An 18,809-nucleotide genomic window follows, 5' to 3' on the forward strand; every position below is an offset into this window, starting at 1 on the left:
TTGGCCAAAAATTGTTAATTTCTCATCTACATAAATTGGTGCAGTAAAGGTCGAAACAAAATCACAAATAGCTCCGATGTGTATGTACAGATTTTCTTGTCACCTTTTCAGATGTCTTCTCAGTTGGGCTAAAAACTTTATGTCTAGTTGTTCTGGAGCTGAAGCACTAATTGGGGACACTGTAAACTGAAATCAACAGTTAACGCAAATCAAGACACTAGGGTGGAAAAATTGTTATGGGAAAGAATGGAAACACTTTTGGCTTAACCTTAAACTCAGGCTACGTATGTTTGCATCTTTTATATTAAAGTCCTCTGGCTGTTATTGTCGTAGTTCGAGCCAGCATGTTACTTCCAAAGTCTGCTTAATTAAGAGGCTTCAGATAAAGTCGGTAGTGTGTACGCGTAAATCAGGACATAGACTATAACAACAACAACAACAGCAACAACAACAACAAGGAAGGGTTACGTTTTTACAAACGTTGGCCGTGTAGCACTTATATTTGAACAGACTTAACTGATTAGAGTGTAATGTGAAGTGCCCATTTCCATCAGTAGGGCTAACGCTCACAGTGACATGGTTCATATGGGGTAGATACTGAACACTTCACATTACACTCTAATCGATTAAGTCTGCATAGACTATAACAGTTGTTCTCTTGGTCGAGTGCTGTTTACAGACGGACCCGTGCTACACGGCCAACGTTTGTAAAAACGTAACCCTTCCTTGTACTTGTACATGTTCATTGCCGTGACTTTAACATCTTCAGTTCCCACGGCCTGCTCCCGTCTGACCTTGTAGCTCAGTCGGTAGAGCAGCGGTGATCTAACCCGAAGGTCGTAGGTTCAATTCGCACCCTGGTCAGAGTTTTTCTCTGTCCTCGTGTGGGTCCATTTCCATCAGTAGGGCTAACGCTTACATGGTTCATATGGCGTAGATACTTAGCACTTCACATTACACTCTAATCAGTTAAGTCTGCATAGACTATAACAGTTGTTCTCTTGGTCGAGTGCTGTTTACAGACGGGCCCGTGCGACGATGAGGTGGACAAAGAGTTATATCAATCTCAAAAAAAAAACTTAAAAATATATAAATTACAAATACTAGAGAAATTACAATAATAATAATGACAATAATTAAGACTATGACAATAGTAATTCAAAATTAAACAGAAAGTTTTAAATTAACATGTTTGACCTGTGCGTTACGTGTTGGTCCCAAAATATGTGCAACGCCTCTTTGATTTTAAGAGCAAACCGCGAAGACGCCTGATCGATGATGGCAAAATTGTCACGGGAGCATGCAGAGCGACATGCTAAGGAGCTCTCCAGATGCTTGAAAATGTGTGATGCCCTGTCCGTTTCCAAGTTTTCCCTTACACGTCTGTTGAAATGCCGGGTGGTCTCACCGACATAGCAAGCTACACAGCCTGCACACGAAAATTTATTAACCACACATGATCGTAGTCCATTGGGGATAGGGTCTTTCACACTAAAGAGGCTACCTACTTTAATTTGAAAGAGGAAAACGCTAACACAATGTTTGCATTCAGTATTACAATAGAAATGTGAAAGTCGACGAATGCGCTTTTGGGCGATGCTAGAAAAATAACCTATGTAGGGTAATTTGAAATAAAAGGTATTGGGGCCTTGTTCACCAGTTGATCTTACAGAGTTGCCTGTTACATGCTGAGTGATACTGCGGTTAATGATTCTTTCTATTAGTCTAGATGGATATAGGTTTTTCTTTAGGATGAATGTTAGTGACGCGATGTCTTCATTAAACGCGTACGCTTGCCAGGTGTTACAAATCTTACGAGTTCTATCAACAAGGGTCTTGACCAGCCCAATTTTGTATGAAAATGAAGTAAAGCTAAAACAACATGTTAATAAGCCGGTGAATGTTTTCTTACGGAATACTCTAGTAACTACCGTAGGCCCCGTGTTGTCAACGTATATACCTAAAAAAGCAGTTTATGATCTGATTCCGCTACCATTGTGAATCGTATGTTGGGATGACGGGAGTTGATGAAATAAAAAAATAGTAAGGCATCAGACTCCGTATGAAACAAACAAAAAGTGTCATCTACGTACCGTCGATAGAAAAGAATTCCCGACGGGAAAGTGTCTAGCCACTTCATTTCATGGTGCCACATAAAAAGATTAGCCAAGACAGGGGAAAGCGGCGACCCCATAGCAACCCCGTTTATCTGGTCATAAAATGACCCATCAAAAGAACAGTGTCAAAAATATGCAATATCTTTTTCGTTCTTTGGACAATTCCAAAGGTTGCGTTGTATTGTACCCAGTGATTTGCTTGCTTTAGCTGCTGTTGTAGAAACATGGGCTGACCACTTGAGCTTGTTACTGATGGTGACCCCAAGGTATGGGAAGCTATCGACCTGTTCCAGCTCTACACCACAGAAGACATATTTTCTCTGGCGTGGATTGTTCTTAAGTGAGATGGTAACAATTTTGCATTTGGAAGGATTGAACTCGATTTGCGAATGATACTTCCAGGATTCTAACTTGCGTAGGTCAGATTGAAGAAGGTCACAGTCCGCATCGCTAGCGACAATGCCGTAAAGTAAAGCATCGTCCGCAAAGAGCCTAACTGATGATTGCACGGTATCTGGTAAGTCGTTTATGTATAATAAAAAGAGCAAAGGATCGAGGACTGTACCCGGACATTGACTTGATGTCTGGCCTTCACAAACAACTGATTGAAAACGTTGTGTAAGAAACGACACTAACCAGTTTAGGAGCGAGCCTTGGGTAACACAGTACTGCAGGTTCCTTAGGAGTCGCCTATGAGGGACCTTGTCGAAAGCTTTGGCAAATTCCAAAACGGCCACATGGATAGATGAGCTCTGGATAGTCTTTGCCATGTCGTGTAAGCTAAGAATTAGCTGCATCTCTGTGGATCTTTTTGCCTTAAAACCATGCTGACAGTCTGTTAAGATGTTATGGTGGTTTAGATGTTTCATAATAAGGCTGTGGACGATATGCTCGAGGATCTTCGATGCAACACAAGTAAGAGAGATAGGTCTATACTTAGCTGGGTCAGATTTCTTTCCCTTTTTAAAAACTGCAGACACATTTGCCTCCTTCCACCTGCGGGGGACAGTGCCACTGTCTATCACGTCTTGAAAGACGTCAGTCAGTATTGGAGCAATGTCTGTAACAAACGCTATGAGAAACAAGGGACAAGTGTGGAATCTGGTCTGGACCACTGGCCTTGTTTGGATTTAACGAAGACAGCTGTTTTAAGACTCCTTGCTCTCAAATAATTAAAGACCCCAAGCCAGGAGTAGGATCAGAGCCCATTTCTGGAAAGTTTTCAAGGTCCTCCTTAGTAAACACACTTAAAAATTGGCTGTTTAAAATTTCTGATTTAAGACCACCATCACTTATGACTTTGCTATCGACTTCAAAATCTGTTATCCCTGGGTTTTCTTGTTTAAGCTGCTTTACGTAGGACCAAAAACGTTTTGGGTTGACCTTGATTGCCTCACTGAGGTGGCCACTTATATACTCCTCTCTTGCAAACTTAAGATTCTTGTGCATGTGCTTCCTGGCAGCAAAAACTTGTTCCAATGATGTACAGATCCTGTTTTCTTTGCTTTGTTATATAGTTTTTGTTTCGCCCTGGATTGTCGTCGAAGCGAGCGATTGAACCAAGGTAAATTGTGTCTTGAACTTGTCATCTTATACCGGATGCAAGAGTCCATAATGTTGCGAACACACGATGAAAATCATCATTTGTCTTCGGAGTCTTGCCAATAAAGTAGCTAGATATTCTTTGGGACCTTAGTAGCTTTTCTTCGTTAAAATCCAACCATTTAGTCATCAAAAGTACACCCAAAGTTGCGAATAAATCAGGAGCGAAAAAACGCAATGCAAATTTGAGAAACAGATGTCGTCAGCCTATCGCTATTTCGTTGCTCTGCGTCTTTTTCACAGTGTTTTATATTCAGTCCGCATTTTATACCCGGTCCGCAGTCCGTATTTTATACCCGGTCCGCAGTCCTCGTTTTATACCCGGTCCGTAGTGTGCAGTCCACAGTCCTCCCTTTTACTGACCGCCTTTAAATAACGTCTTACTAAAGATCGGGAAATTAAAGTGATTCATAGTACAAGAATTTCGCAAAATCACGAAATTAACGTGTCGCGGAAATTTCATGTATTTATTCACAGAGTATCACATTTTACGCCGTTTGGCTGCCGTTTGAACAAACCGTTGAGTCCCATACAAACCTGTACAACACAACACCGCTAAAAAGTAAGAGTCACGATCACGTGTTTATGTCGTGAGCTTGGAGTGCCTGCGCGTGAGGACTCTGTTGAGCTCTTTCGGATCTACACAGACATTGCAGTCTTCTGAAGGTTTCACTGCAACGACAACGGTAGCAGTGCTAACCCAGTCTGAGGGGGAATTCTTTTTTATGAGGATCAGCTTTAACGACAAGGTAAATTCACTAGAAAGCGATATTCTTTGTCCCTTCCCTTCGGAGCCCGATGGGAAGGAAAGAATTTAATTTTTTTCCTACTGGTCTCCACAATTTTCGGCGGTGTATAGGGATCGGGCTATACTAATATAACGCAATCGATTCATTCAGTTCGAGCTTTCGAGTAGGCTTGCAGCACTTGACGATGTGGTTTTCTGTTTCTCAGAAATTGTTTACTCCCCACGCAGGGCACATCGATAAGTTCCTCAGCGGAACTTGCAAACTCAGAAATGAATAACCTCTGTGGCTTATTAACAGGGTAGACTGGCAGAAATGACGAATTTTAACGATAGGGATACTGGCGGAGATCCCATTTATAGTACTGCCTCAAAATGTATTTAAAAACCACTAGTAAGCAAAGATTATAAAGAGCGTACCAACTCAGACCTGTCTGGACCTGTCTCAATCCGAAGCCTTTTCTCCTGTGATGTCAATCTGCGTGGATACGAAATGTGTGTGTATCAAGAACGGTCTCGATACAATCTGCATTAGCACTGTGTTCTTCTACTCGTCGAACGCCAATAGAGCGTTTTCACTCACGTGACCAGTAGCCATATTGGATTACTGAAACAAAAGAAAGTACTTGCATAAAAATAGAGATCAATTCCCGGAGGATTAGTTTGGTACACCATCATGGTCGCCATTCCTTTGTTTTGGAACACCAACATGGCCGCCGTGACGTCATGTGAAAACGCTCTATAAAGGATTCAAGCTTTCATTTGAAGGATGGGAAATTTTCCTTTGTACATATAAGGGTCTGGGCGTAAAGATAAAGAAAAAAACATACAATTAAGCACAAAATTTCTAGTCTGTTTTAATCACTGAGGACGGAGTGACACCGGCATCGATCGAAATTGATCACCGGAAACCTAATCGATGACTCCATATTACTTTATATTACTCGATAATGATCAATCCATTAAGCAAGGTAATCGATCAAAATCGATAATCGCAGACGTTTGGGCATCGGACATCGCCGAGTTTCTATCGATTTTTAGAAACTGTCCGAGGATACTGCTAGATACAACTTATAAGCGCTCATAATCTAACCAAGAAACCAATTTGATTAAAACAGTAATGTTAAGAATTACACCCAGTCATCGACACTGTACCAAAAAGGAACACTGACTTGGAAACTTGGAAACCGCCGACTCGATAAGGAAACCATAAAATTTAAACCGTCCGTTGCAAATTTTCTTATACCATGAATGTCACGGATACTACCATTTCGCCAAGTCACACGATGGTAATTATTAATACTGTATTGTAGGAAACAGACAACTTTTTAAAAGACATGTTTCGGCATGCTTATGCCATCATCAGTTTAATGAGTTCCTAAGTGTGAACATTTATAAAGTCTACGGGCAGATGAAAAAATTATTACAACATGACGTAATACAAAAGCGGGTACTATTTACAGCGTGACACCAAACATCAAGGTGTAAACTAAAACGTGAGAAAAGTGTTGTAATGCTGCAATTGTTTGTTAAGTTCCGGTTTGATCTTCTTTATATAAAAAGCTTCTTTGAGTTTTAAATCAATTGAGTTGCTGGCAGAATCCAGAATACTAAAGCACGAAGAGGAGTATTTGTTCTTACATAAAGGAGATGTGTTGAAATGCTTAAAAATATGCGAGTTTTTATCGCTTTCCGTGTGTTCCTTTATCCTGATAGAAAAGTGGCGACTAGTTTCGCCAATATAACGGGAATTACAACCCGCACAAGAAAATTGGTAAACTACCATGGATTTTAGAGCAACAGTAGTACGATCTTTAACACTAAACATGTTTTAAATTTTGAATGAAGTGAAAACTAATTTGATAGTTAGGTAAGATTTGCAAAAGCGCTTAGTAAGTTGTCGGAGTTTAAGTTTCGCTCCCGCTTTCGCTATTTTGGAATAATGGCCGACAAAAAGGAGTTTAAAATAACGTGTATTATTGTCATCATTAATGTTTCGGCTTTTTTGAGAAAAAGACCCGTCAAGATACCGCTTGAAAGTTCTGTCAATAATGTGGGAGGGAAATTAATGAATTACGTTTCAAGGTGAAACATAATTCACCTTGACACCTTGAAACGTAATTCATTTCCCTCGCACATTATTGACAGAACTTTCAAGCGGTATCTTGACGGGTCTTTTTCTCAAAAAAGCCGGAACACTAATGATGACAATAACACAAAAAGTACAAAATTAATTGACATTAGCTCAGAGATGTTTGATCACTGTAAACTGTATACACTAATGTCAATTAATTTTGTACTTTTTGTGTTATTGTCATCATTAGTGTTCCGGCTTTTTTGAGAAAAAGACCCGTCAAGATACCGCTTGAAAGTTCTGTCAATAATGTGGGAGGGAAATTAATGAATTACGTTTCAAGGTGAAACATAATTCACCTTGACACCTTGAAACGTAATTCATTTCCCTTGCACATTATTGACAGAACTTTCAAGCGGTATCTTGACGGGTCTTTTTCTCAAAAAAGCCGGAACACTAATGATGACAATAACACAAAAAGTACAAAATTAATTGACATTAGTGTATACAGTTTACAGTGATCAAACATCTCTGAGCTGACAGCGGTAAACAAACAGGCCCTGCAAACAATAACCAACCAACAACTTTAATCAACGACTAAAACTGAAATTACATGCACAGTAATCACTTTCACAAGATTTTCCGTTTGACTAGTAATCTTTACACCCCATCTGTTCAGTTTAGAAGAGCAAAACTTTCTAAATAAAAAGTCAAGCTAAAGCGTAGTAATTTGCTTTCTCGCAATTTCATTGTCAACCAAAGCAGCTCAGGACTGGGTATCCATTTCACACATTTCTCACAAAAAGCCTTTAAAGTGCCTATGAAGCGAAATTCTTTTTTGTTAAAAAAGGTTGACAGGCCTACACGACTCCCTTGTACGTGGTCTGGTTTCTGTTGCCTTTGTCATAATGTTGCTCTCTTGAGTACATATTTGAATGGACGCCTCTTCTAGGCGGTTCCTGTAGGATTCACTTAGCAATGGTTTTTGCCCTGTGATGCTTTACATTTGAATCTCTACACTGCTGTGTGATACGTTTTCTTCCAAGAAAATAGTTGGTCTCGAACATAATGTTTTTAGTTTCTTGGTGTTGACTTTCTCAGCAGTAATGTGAATGCGACCTTATGGCCTCTGGCTTTTGCGCCAATTTTAATTCTAGGCTCGACCGATACATGTAAATTCATCGGCGGTAGAAGAGAGTGATCTTCTGTTCTTAAATGTTTGACCCGGGCCCGGGTTCATTTTGTTTTTCTTAAAATTCTTTCACTCGTTCTTCTGACTTCTTCAGCGTGTTTTGGTTTTTGGCCATGGTCAGTAGCTGTCCTCCTTGAACCTCTGGAGTTCATTCGTTCTCGTCGATGCTCTTTTGATATTTGATGTCAATGTCTTTAGGTCGCTTCTTTGTCGAGGCATTAAGATAACCCGACTCTAGATAGAGGTTCTCTGACATATTATTTGACATATTTCGCTTCATAGGCACTTTAAATCAAAAGGTATTGTGGACAGTCACCACCAGTGGCGGATCCAGGGGAGGGGCCCGGGGGGCCCGGGCGTCCCCCCTTATTTTTGGACCAAAGACACCAAAACAACATAAAACACTGTTTGAGAGTGGTCCCCCACCTTACCAGTCCGGGTCTGGATCCGCCACTGGTCACAGCAATGATGAATTCAGTTCCAAAATAAGCAACCGCGGTAGCCGACCACAAAACAGCGAGACAATCTAGTCAAAAGACAAAAGATTGTTTTAACTCAATCGCTAATAATAAAGTATTCTCGTTTTTCTCACGATGTGGTCACTTGATTGATTCGTTATAATAGAAGTATGTGGATCTTAATACGAAATTCAAGAGGTCAGCGATCTGAGCAGGTGTTAGTGTCTTTCGGTCCACAAGGCTAGGGTCGTCCTCTAGTTTCTGTTGCGCGGTTTGTACAGCGGCGTCGATGGGAACGTTGGTAAACAGCGACTCTACATCGAAAGACACCATGATTTCGTTGTCTAGGATAGTCTCGCTGCTAATGGTGCTGGATACGAAGTGAGCTGAATTAATCACCGTGAAACCCGAGTTACCTGTTAAAGGAGATAAGATGTTAGCTAAGTAAGCAGATAAATCATATGCAAAGCTGTTAACGCATGACACAATAGTCGAGAGAGCGGATGTTATACTCTGTGCTGTCGATTCAAGTTTGACCGCCAGTTCCCACCAAGGGCGGCGCGCGTAGAGTCGCTGAACTTGCATCCATGAGATTCCTAAGGGAACGGATGAGACTGACACAGATGGCCAAGGGAGATGCAAAGAAGGAAGCAGAATCCACAGCACAGAGTCTCGACAAACGACGCCAACAGGATAACAGAACAGATCAAGACCAACACCCAGCGAGTCTTTAACACCACCTGAAAGACAGACATATTGAGCAGAAATTTGACAAACTTCTGCGCGAGAAACAGGCAGCTACGTCACCAATTGATATACCGTATGTTGACAAAACTAACTGGGTAATTAATTTATCTTCTAAGTCCCTCGACAATGCCGAGATAGCCCTGCTGCAGAAAGGACTGAACTTCGCCGTGACTCCTGCGTACATCCCTGCCACGGAGATTAACGCAACTCGACGCTGAACAAGAAGACACTGTCAGGGCAGCTGTTAACAATATACTTCAACAGGCAGAACCACCAGAGCCCAACATCACGAAGGAAATGCAAGACGCCCTTAAACGCTTAAAATAGGACGAGTCCATCAAAGGTGCTCCTAGCGGACAAAGGGCGCCAGCGTAGTCATGGGTACCGACACCTATCGCATCAAGATGTCTACCCTTATCGAGAACGGACCGTACCCGCTGCTCAACAAAGCGGACCCGACAGACCGTCTGACCCGGACGTTGTACGAAAAGCTGCTAACCTTGAAGCGAAGCGGATATCCATCAGGGCCGTTCACGACAAAATCAGACCTCGACACAAACAGCCGCCTAGAATCTACGGTTTACCAAAGATTCACAAGGCCGATGTACCCTTAAGACCTATTGTGTCATGCGTTAGCACCTTCGCATATGATTTATCTGCTTACTTAGCTAACATCTTAGATCAAACGCGGTTAAGAAAAAGCAAAGAATGGAAGATTTCTCCGGCCGTTACAGCGATCATTGGCAACTACAGTCAACTCTCCGCTAACGGACACTCTCGTAAGCGGACAGCTCTACTTACAGACACTTTTCACAATTCTCGATGGTGTCCGCTTACAAGAGAGTTGACTGTAGATTAAATGATCTACAAGCCTTGTGAGGTTTGCGACGAGTTAATTAATTAACAGGCGAGGACGGACCAGATTCAGAGGTAATGGAATTCGCTCCCCATTTTGATACACAGCGTCGTGCCTGAGACCACAATTTGACACAAGGGAAAAAAACAAACATGTACATCTACATGCTCCAGCACTCAGCAACGTCCCCTTTGACTGATGACTGGTTTTGCTTGCGAGGCCTCATACATCATAAGCCTTTTTGAAACATCGCTACCAACCCTGCCACATATTTGCTGGAGAATTAAGACCACAACACAACACCGGGCAGGACTCTGTACCCTGCTGTTTTTCGAATAGTGTGTGGGAGTCTATGAAAAAGGGTTGTGATGTGGAGCCTACGGTTTATAGGTCTTCATAGTCCTTATCCAAGAAGACTCGAAATTCTAACCATTTGTGGATGTAATTACAAAGGAATGGCAGCACCTTCTCCCCCGTTATTTAAAGACTCTGTTGGTCCGTCCGGACTTGAACTCACGACCTCCCGCACCGCTCGATGCTTAACATGGCCAAATGTTAACCAACGTGTAAATTATGGGTATTTTGAATCCCCCGTCAGGAAGAAGAGATAACACCTCTTCCCTTATGTCAGATTGTAGTCTTCCACGGCACTGTTTATAAAATTAGGGAGCATACTCCATGACTCTTAGTCCTCTTGATTGAACCTCAAACTCAACTACCAGTCAATTACATCTGGCTGGGTTTGCGGTGCTCCGAGATCACACATGGATCGTATGGCGGCAGCCGTGGGTGTCTTCGCATGCATTCGGTCCGATCCCGTTGAGCCTGTTGATCCTGAAAAGCCCGTGTAGGGAGCGGTCAACTAAGCGCACATTTACATTTACCTCGGCTGTTAACTCGTTGCAAACTTCTTGAAACTTCGCCAAGCTGGCGGATCATTTCATATATTTACAAATGATCGCTGTAACGGCAGCAAAAATCTTCCATTATTTGCATTTTCTTAACCGCGTTTGATCTAACCCTCCTATACCTTTATACTCTTATACAACCTTTATAGAAGAGTGGAATTTTTCAGAAACATCCCAAAGCTAATCCACCAGCCTTCATTGAATCTGTCAAGTTTTTCCAGGGCAGCAAGTATCTCCCAGTGTTGTTTGTGGTCAGGCCTCATTTCATTCATACCTGTGCTGGGGGAAATCGCTAATGGACTGATAGCGGCTGCCAGCGGCGCCTGTATACGCTGACGTCCGATCTCACCCACAGATCACTTGCTTGTAAAGCGCATTTGAATATTCCAATAGGAAATGCGCGGTATAAAATCATTACCATTACCATGACTTGGAATCGTTGTGTTCACGGGTTTCGTCTTGTACAAATTTTCCGCTCCCGCGTATGTACAGCGGTTTTCCTTTCGAAAGGCAAAATCACCCACGCATTTCGGAAGGTGAAAAGCAAAACATGCATAAAACGATCGAACAGACAAACAGAGGGAGCCAATGTTTTGGATAGGTGTCATTTTGATAGCCCTGCCAAGCTGATGATGCTGTTTTCAATAATAGAGTTAATAGATGAGTAGTGTATCGAAGTGAACTTAATACTCTAAGTAAATTTAATGTGTATAAATTAAAGTGCAGTTAGAGTTTTTCTCTGGTCTTGTTTTTCTGATATAGTTTATGTTTTTATTATACTATAGATTCACTGCAGTATCCTTTGTGCAATGTTAAAAAGTAGACTCGCAGTCTTCTATTTCCCTGGATTTATCATTTTGGCATGTGATACCGTACATTTACCAACAAAATTAACAATGTTACCATTAGAGCTTTTTTCATACTGGGGTGCATCCTAAAAACAAAGTTATAATGCATGAACGTGAGGAGATCCTCTTTGCTGGAATTCAACTCTAGAAAATGTAGCTATTTCCTCAAGAGGCATTGCATCACTCATATCATGAACAAACAGAAATAGACCTTCAATTCTGCTGGGGCAACACGTAAAATATCATCACCATGTTCAGTCATATCAGGTTCTTGTAATAGGGTGTCCATTTCAGGGATGATCCTTCCTCTATTTCACACCAATCATCCACATCATCATCATTTGTGTCATTATCGTTTTCAGTACTGGCATTTGTCTGTCTGTTCTTTATTTACAACAAGCAGATTGTTTGAACTTTCTCTGGCAGGTTGGCAGACTTTGATGAACCTTTCTCCATTTTCATTTATTGCGTTCAAAATTTTGTGAATTCCTATCCTTCATTTTTGAATAATTCACTTGTTTTAATTACATAATTAACGGGAAATCGCTCTAAAAACAGTCACCTCTGCCACGAACATCAAAATAATGGTCTCATTCCGTGTTGAGCTAATCTTCATAATAAATAATAATGATGTCCAAGGAATCATTTTTCAACACCTCTTTGAGGGCCCTGGGCTTAAATAAAGGCTGGTTTCCATATGATCACAGACGATCGCGAATCGCAGATCGCAGATCGTGGAAAGTTCTGCGATCGTCTGCGATCATATGGAAACCCACTTCTGCGATCGTTTGCGATCATATGCGATCCTGCGATCGTGATCGCAGACGATCGTAGAAGATAGAACCATGTTCTATCGTCTGCGATCCTTTGCGATCCTGCGATCATATGGAAACCAGCCTTAAATTCTAAATCATCGCACATCAATATCTTCTCAACAGAAGCAGATAACCCCTGTACTTATGTGCTTCGTTATTTATGCTGAGCTTACGATAATTTGAATAACATAACAAAAACACAACTAGTGATTTCTTTTATGCTTAGAACTTCTGATTCAAAAAAGGAAGACATTCGTATCAGGCTACCTGCATAGTATATTTGTTTGATGATATGCATACAGATCTTTGACTGTTAAGAAATGAATAGTGCAATTGAGAGAAATAATTTCTTATGTACAATCTAGCTAACATTCTTCCTAACAGCCATAGTGTTATACAGTCTTACTGGTTCCACGACGGAACTTGCCAAAGCTTAATTAATTCCATTGAAAACATGTAAAGTGCCTCCTACTTATCACCAACTAGTCGTTTCGACAACTATCAGTTCACAGACATTTCGGGTCAGTTCAACAAAGTCTCATCGACCGTAAAAGCTTCGTTTTCCGTAGAGGTCTCTACTTCATTATGCATGCAGAATAAATACTTATACCCAAGAGAATCGAATATATACATGGCTAATTTGTACTTTCGGGATGAAAAAAATAGATCTCATATCTCTCCCTCCCTCTCTCTCTCTCTTCTTTCCCTTCATCGCCCACACCGTTACTAGTTTTTGTCCCAGACTTCCTCTTTCTATCCCTTCGTCTTGTCCTTTTTTTCCAGATCCCGCTCGGCTTTTTCTGCCATTTTATCCCATGATATGTCACTCGCTTGCCTTGAACTCCGACCCACTGTAAATCTCTGCATTACTTTTCCCTGTTCTTAACCACTGAGCTCACGTGTCAAGTTGCTAATTCACACTTTGAAAGTGATATTTATTTTGAATTCTGGCTGACTTCTTACATGACAATGATACGTAATTATCTACACGTCCCGCGCCGAGCACCTACAATCGAACTTACACCCTTAGGTTACCGTTCAGAGATCCCTGTTTTACTACTCTTGAAACAACCTATCCCTTTAATAATCCTAACCGTAACCCTAATTATGACTAAAGGCACTGTTTAGGCTTAAGGTTAGTCCCTGTGATAGTTTTAAGTTTTCCAGTATTGCTGCGAACTGTGACCTGCTTTTCCTTCATGCCCCGTGCGTGCGGCACACTTATAAGTTCACTGTGTGGAAGAGTGTACCATGCTTACAGTCTGATTGGTGCATATTTCATGGGAAACTTTAATGCACGAGTTCATTGCAATTAAAATCGTTTCATGTTTCCCTTCTTTTGAAGCAAACTTGTGTCTTTGTAATAATCAAGATGGCTACCGAAGTAAAAGCGTCAGCAAAGGGAGATTTGAACATTTGGAAATTGCCTATCCCGAGCGGCGCATAGAGTGGTGCAAAGAAAACAATTTACTTTCGTCTTCCCTGTCCAAAACCTGTGTGGAAACGCAGTCAGTTGGCAAAGACAAAGTGCATCGATAGAGGGATCTGTTTCGCGATGCCCAAGAAAAAACTGCAATGGATAACCTTCAAATCCGCCAGAACACATAATTTTCTGACAGTAAACTTTCCTTGAAAAGGTATTAGCCCTAGCTACCTGTGGCTGGAAAGTTTATAATTGCCTACAAGACAAGGGCTATCATCATCCCACAGCAGGGCATTGATCATGAAAAGACATGATGGGGTTAGCTATAGCCCCAGCTACCTGTGGCTGGAAAGTTTATAATTGCCTACAAGACAAGGGCTAACATCATCCCACAGCAGGGCATTGATCATGAAAAGACATGATGGGGAGTGAAACGAAGTATGCGTCGTACGGGAACATCCATAGACCCTATGCAAAAATGGCTGCCTTTAAATTATTCTTTTGTTTATATTCAAAACAGCCAAACTAACCTCGTTCGGGATAACAAATTCTTTAGAATTTTTGTCTGAAAAACGAGGTTAGTTGGGCTATTTTGAATATGAACAAAAGAATAATTTATTTGCATAGGGTCTATGGATCTCTATCAAAGTTGTTTACTTGGAAGCATCATTGAGCATATTGCCGATCTCTACAAAGAGCGATAAATCGCAAAAGCCCACTAAACACCGTACGTGATTCTGAATACAGGAAAGGAAGAAAACATACACTTTGCAAGCAGATGGAAAGAACAATTTCACGATAAAAAGAGCTGGTAGCCATTAAATTTTTATGACACTAATTTTATTTGGTATGTTTGTTATCTTTGAATCTGAACCCTTTTACAACAATTGCTTGAAACTCCACTTTTTTCGCTTATTCTAAAATTGAAAAATGGGTAAAATTGCTGGAAAAGTACCGAAATTGCAGGAAAAAATGTTCGATTTTCCGTATTTCAGTCAGAAGTTCGACCGGGCGTCGAAAGGACGTCTATTGTTATCGCTATTGTTTTCTTGAAACAAAGGAGCGTATGCATAATGAGGTAGGGGCCTGTGCGGAAATCTTGCCAGCTTCTTCAATATCATCCCGTTGGCAGTGCATCAAACCCCAGAACTAAAAGACAATGGCGGATCGATCTCTCAGCAAAAACGTCAAGTTACAGGGGCACCCAACGAGAATATAGTTCAAAACCACTTAAACATAGCATTGTTAAACGTATTTTAATATTTAAACGGTAGATATAGGCATAATTTTATCCCCTAAAAATTTTCATCTGTTCGGATTCCCAAGCTGAAAGTCTAGTGATCCGAAAATTATAGGGATCAAAACTTACCTTTTCGAATATTTCAGCCAGAAAAAAGGCTCCCGAAAATTCTAGGTGACCTTTTTAGGGTAAAAATCCGTTAAAAATGGGCAATTATACCATGTTTTAGATGTTCGAAAATCCTAGGACAGGCGGGAAAACAAGGAATTTTACAACAAATGTTCTGAAAATTCTAGATCACAAATCGTGTTCCGAACAGATATTTTCCAAAAATTGACGTTGGGTGCCCCTGAAGTTAGCCTCATTATTCTTCGGCTCGTCCGGAAAATCTGCCGTAGTTTTCACGAAGAACAGAATTATCATGAATTTAACTAAAAACGTTCTTCAGTTTAGACTTCATGAATAAACTAAAACTAATTCACGAAGGGAACGTACAATTTAAGAGCAAAAGTAGCTTAAGCTTTATACAAAAGTTTTTGTTTAGAATTTAAAAACACTCACCGTGTAATTTGTCGATGAACAGTGAAAGTGATCATTACGATGCACAACCAACCCGAATGAAAAGCGTCAGACTAATATTTTCAAGCTTTGAACTACCGGCCATGATAGCATGATAAATATACTCCCGTTTCTCCTAACCTCACTTTTTACCATAAAAACGACGGTAAAAAGTCGATGTCTAAACAATTTCTCTTCACTCCATCATACTCGAGTATACTCGCGCCATAGAATAACAACCCAGGAATGAGATGTCGCTTAAATCGCATGCAATCAGCACACAAAAAGCGAGAAATTCACCACGACAATACGGCTTTGTTATTGAAAACTTTTGCGGGTAAATATCTTTCAAAGTTTGTTATCGAGATTCCCATACAAATCCTTATAAGTTTTTACCCTCCGAGTCACACATCCACTCGTATAAGTGGTAAGATTTGCATGCTGAATGATTAATGAGCAGTAGCGCTTCCGAGAGTGATGTCGCAAAGCGAAATTATGAAACTCGAATGTAGAATTGTGAATTTGAAAGTCGGAATGTACACTCCCATGTCGAATCGCTAAGACCAACGATGAAATGTGAAACAAACATAAAATGCGAAAATTGATTTTTGGTGGGGATATAACGCCATATTTTGCTGACATTGTTTTTATAGCGGTTTAGCACAGTTACTCTGATTGGAACAATGTGGATATTTTTACTGAGTATCTAAAAGTCACTAAGATGTAAATGCGTAATCAAGTTACGTATTTGTATCTTCGGCGCCAACCGCGATTAGATTTTGTGATTCGTAGGCGGACCCTAATAAGTGCACTGTGTTCATGAATCACCTATGAGTATCCTTCCCTTGCTTTTTTTTCCAACTAACTTTCTGCATGAAAGCTGTCACTTTAAAGCTGCAATGTAGTGATGCAAAGATGAAATTCGATTGGTATATGCTTGAAAACGGCCCAAAAAGGTAACCAAGGCTATAGATTGTTTTTTACTTTTAAACTGCCGTCTAGATGACATTGACGAAACAATTAGGATGGAGTGTTTACCTTCGCAGTGAGTAAAGTGAACCGCAAATTACATATAGTGATTTGAACGAATAAAAAGTGACGAATCCTCAGTAACAGTCACTATTAATGAAACAAATGTATCACTAACTCGAAATACACGAAATAAATGGATCACTTCTCCGCCATTCCGTTAGTCACCCGGTTAACTTTTGTCCAAAAGAATAAATACTTAACGGTTATGGGTTACCACTAATTTTCTTAGGGAGACGACAGAAACCTGCCCACTATTTTAACAGGCAAATTAACTTATCTGTTATCATGATTTTTGAATTTCTATGGTAGCCAAATTGCAATGTTATTTCTTCGATTAAGGTTTCAGGCTCAGGCTTTAATAAGAATCTTTTAGCTTTATTCATATTACATGTAAAAAAAAACCTGAAGGAAAATATCAACAGAACGAGTAAAGGTCAGCAGAAGTGGATGTCGGTGTAAATTGCTGCGGGAATAAAATTGTGTCTTAACAGACCCCCTACCGCTTGTTCTGATGTATGCAGACGTACCAGGGATAATGAACAATTCTTCAAGATAACAAGATGCTTTAAAAACTCATGATAACAAGGAAGGAATCGTTTGAGATAGAAAACGAAATTGTGGTGGCACCAAGGTTGGTTAAATCGCATAAGCGAAGTCTAAACATTTGCTTACATTTTTCGAATTCCTTAATTTCTACAACAGTGAAGTGGAAGTGGAAGGATGGGATCTTTGAGAAACACTCTTCACCTTTTGATTTTATTTGCGGTCTTCAAAACCATTCAGTCTCACCCGATGGATATTGCTACTGAAGAAACAGCGGATTACCTCAATTTGAGTGAGTATACGATTCAAAACTTAGTACGGTATAAACCTCTTCCTTTAAGATAGTTTATTCTCTATCAATATCAGTAATGTACAGAATCAATAAAAAACAAGCGAAAAGGGCAAAAAAATAGTTGGGGGAGAGACTTCGCATATGAAGGAGTGGAGATGCTCGTCTGAAATTTTGAATTAAACCCCTAAAGGAGACCAATCTGGGCTTCGCTCAGGATGTTTTGACCCCTAAAAGGGACCATATTTAAGACATATATTTTTATTTTTCTGCGCGTGAAACCCTGAACGAGACCTTTACGGCTACATGGGCTACATATGATTGCGTTTTCCCCAAAACACCCAAAGTGAGACCAAAATCCGAAAGTTACACCACTGAGCGAGCCGACGAGCATCCCTACCGCTTTCGTATGCAACCCCCCCCCCCCCCCCCCCCGCGGGAAAATAGTAGAATTAACACCACGCAACACAAAAATTATCGAAAATGGTTCGAACCCAGCAGTTACACACCTCGATGGAATTTGATCGTTTGGGTGAAAGTAGTCCCGAGAAGGAGTATTGGCAGTGACTGACCTTTCGACAACCTGAGCGGAAGTCAGTTGGAAATCCAACCGTCACCTTAAAGATGACTTCCGCTCAGGTTATCGAAACATAAGTCACTGCCAACAGTCCTTCTCGCGACTACTTTCGCCCAAATGATCGAATGCCATCGAGGTACAAAAATTATCAAATTGTGGAAACAATTGAATTTACAATATTAAGTAACTAGATAACTAAATAACACTTAGATGCATAAACCAAAACATTAAACTATGAAAGCGAAAAGAAGACGAAGTATTTTAAGTATGTGTATCGAGAGCAATCCATAAGAGTAGAAAAAGGTAATGACAGCATTCTTGAAAATGTCTTTGGAAAGCTCAGAACGGATAGAAATTTAAGTCTTCTCATTCACTCTAGAGATAAAAAGACTTGTTACCACAATTGCTTGTAATCTCGCAATCTGATTGGCTAATTTGCCGTTGTCGATAAGAGTCTACGCAACGCTGTACGCGTCATGGTCGCGTCAATTTGTCACGCAATGTCATAGCCAATTAGGAACACCCATTTTGGGAAATAAACCAATCATATTGCGAGAAAGTTATAGACAACGCTTGCTCTTTCTTTGTGTCATGATTTTGGTCACGCTCTGAAGTACTTTCTTTGGCGTTGAAAATGGCGGTAAAAAACAAATCGAAAGTGGTTCAGCGTTGTCTGCACTCTTATCGACGACAATATTCGTCATCACAGTGCTCAAAATTTGTTGTGGACTCACTCGGCTGCGCCTTGTGAGTCCACAACATTTTGACCACTGTGCATGATGACG

At 40.6% G+C, this 18,809-nt stretch overlaps 1 protein-coding gene across 1 annotated transcript in view; it reads left to right on the forward strand.

The window, feature by feature from the left end:
• Positions 1-4,330: 4,330 nt before the first annotated feature.
• LOC137975808 (antimicrobial peptide AmAMP1-like) overlaps positions 4,331-18,809 on the forward strand; it is a 34,480-nt gene continuing 20,001 nt past the window's right edge. Inside the window, exons 1-2 of the mRNA XM_068823002.1 lie at positions 4,331-4,468; positions 17,318-17,450. Of these exons, the coding sequence (XP_068679103.1) occupies positions 17,336-17,450 (115 nt within the window). The 5' untranslated portion in view covers positions 4,331-4,468; positions 17,318-17,335. The remainder of the gene's footprint in view (positions 4,469-17,317; positions 17,451-18,809) is intronic.

The sequence above is a fragment of the Montipora foliosa genome, chromosome 11 (genome assembly GCF_036669935.1).
Source record: "Montipora foliosa isolate CH-2021 chromosome 11, ASM3666993v2, whole genome shotgun sequence".
NCBI classification, from domain to species: domain Eukaryota; kingdom Metazoa; phylum Cnidaria; class Anthozoa; order Scleractinia; family Acroporidae; genus Montipora; species Montipora foliosa.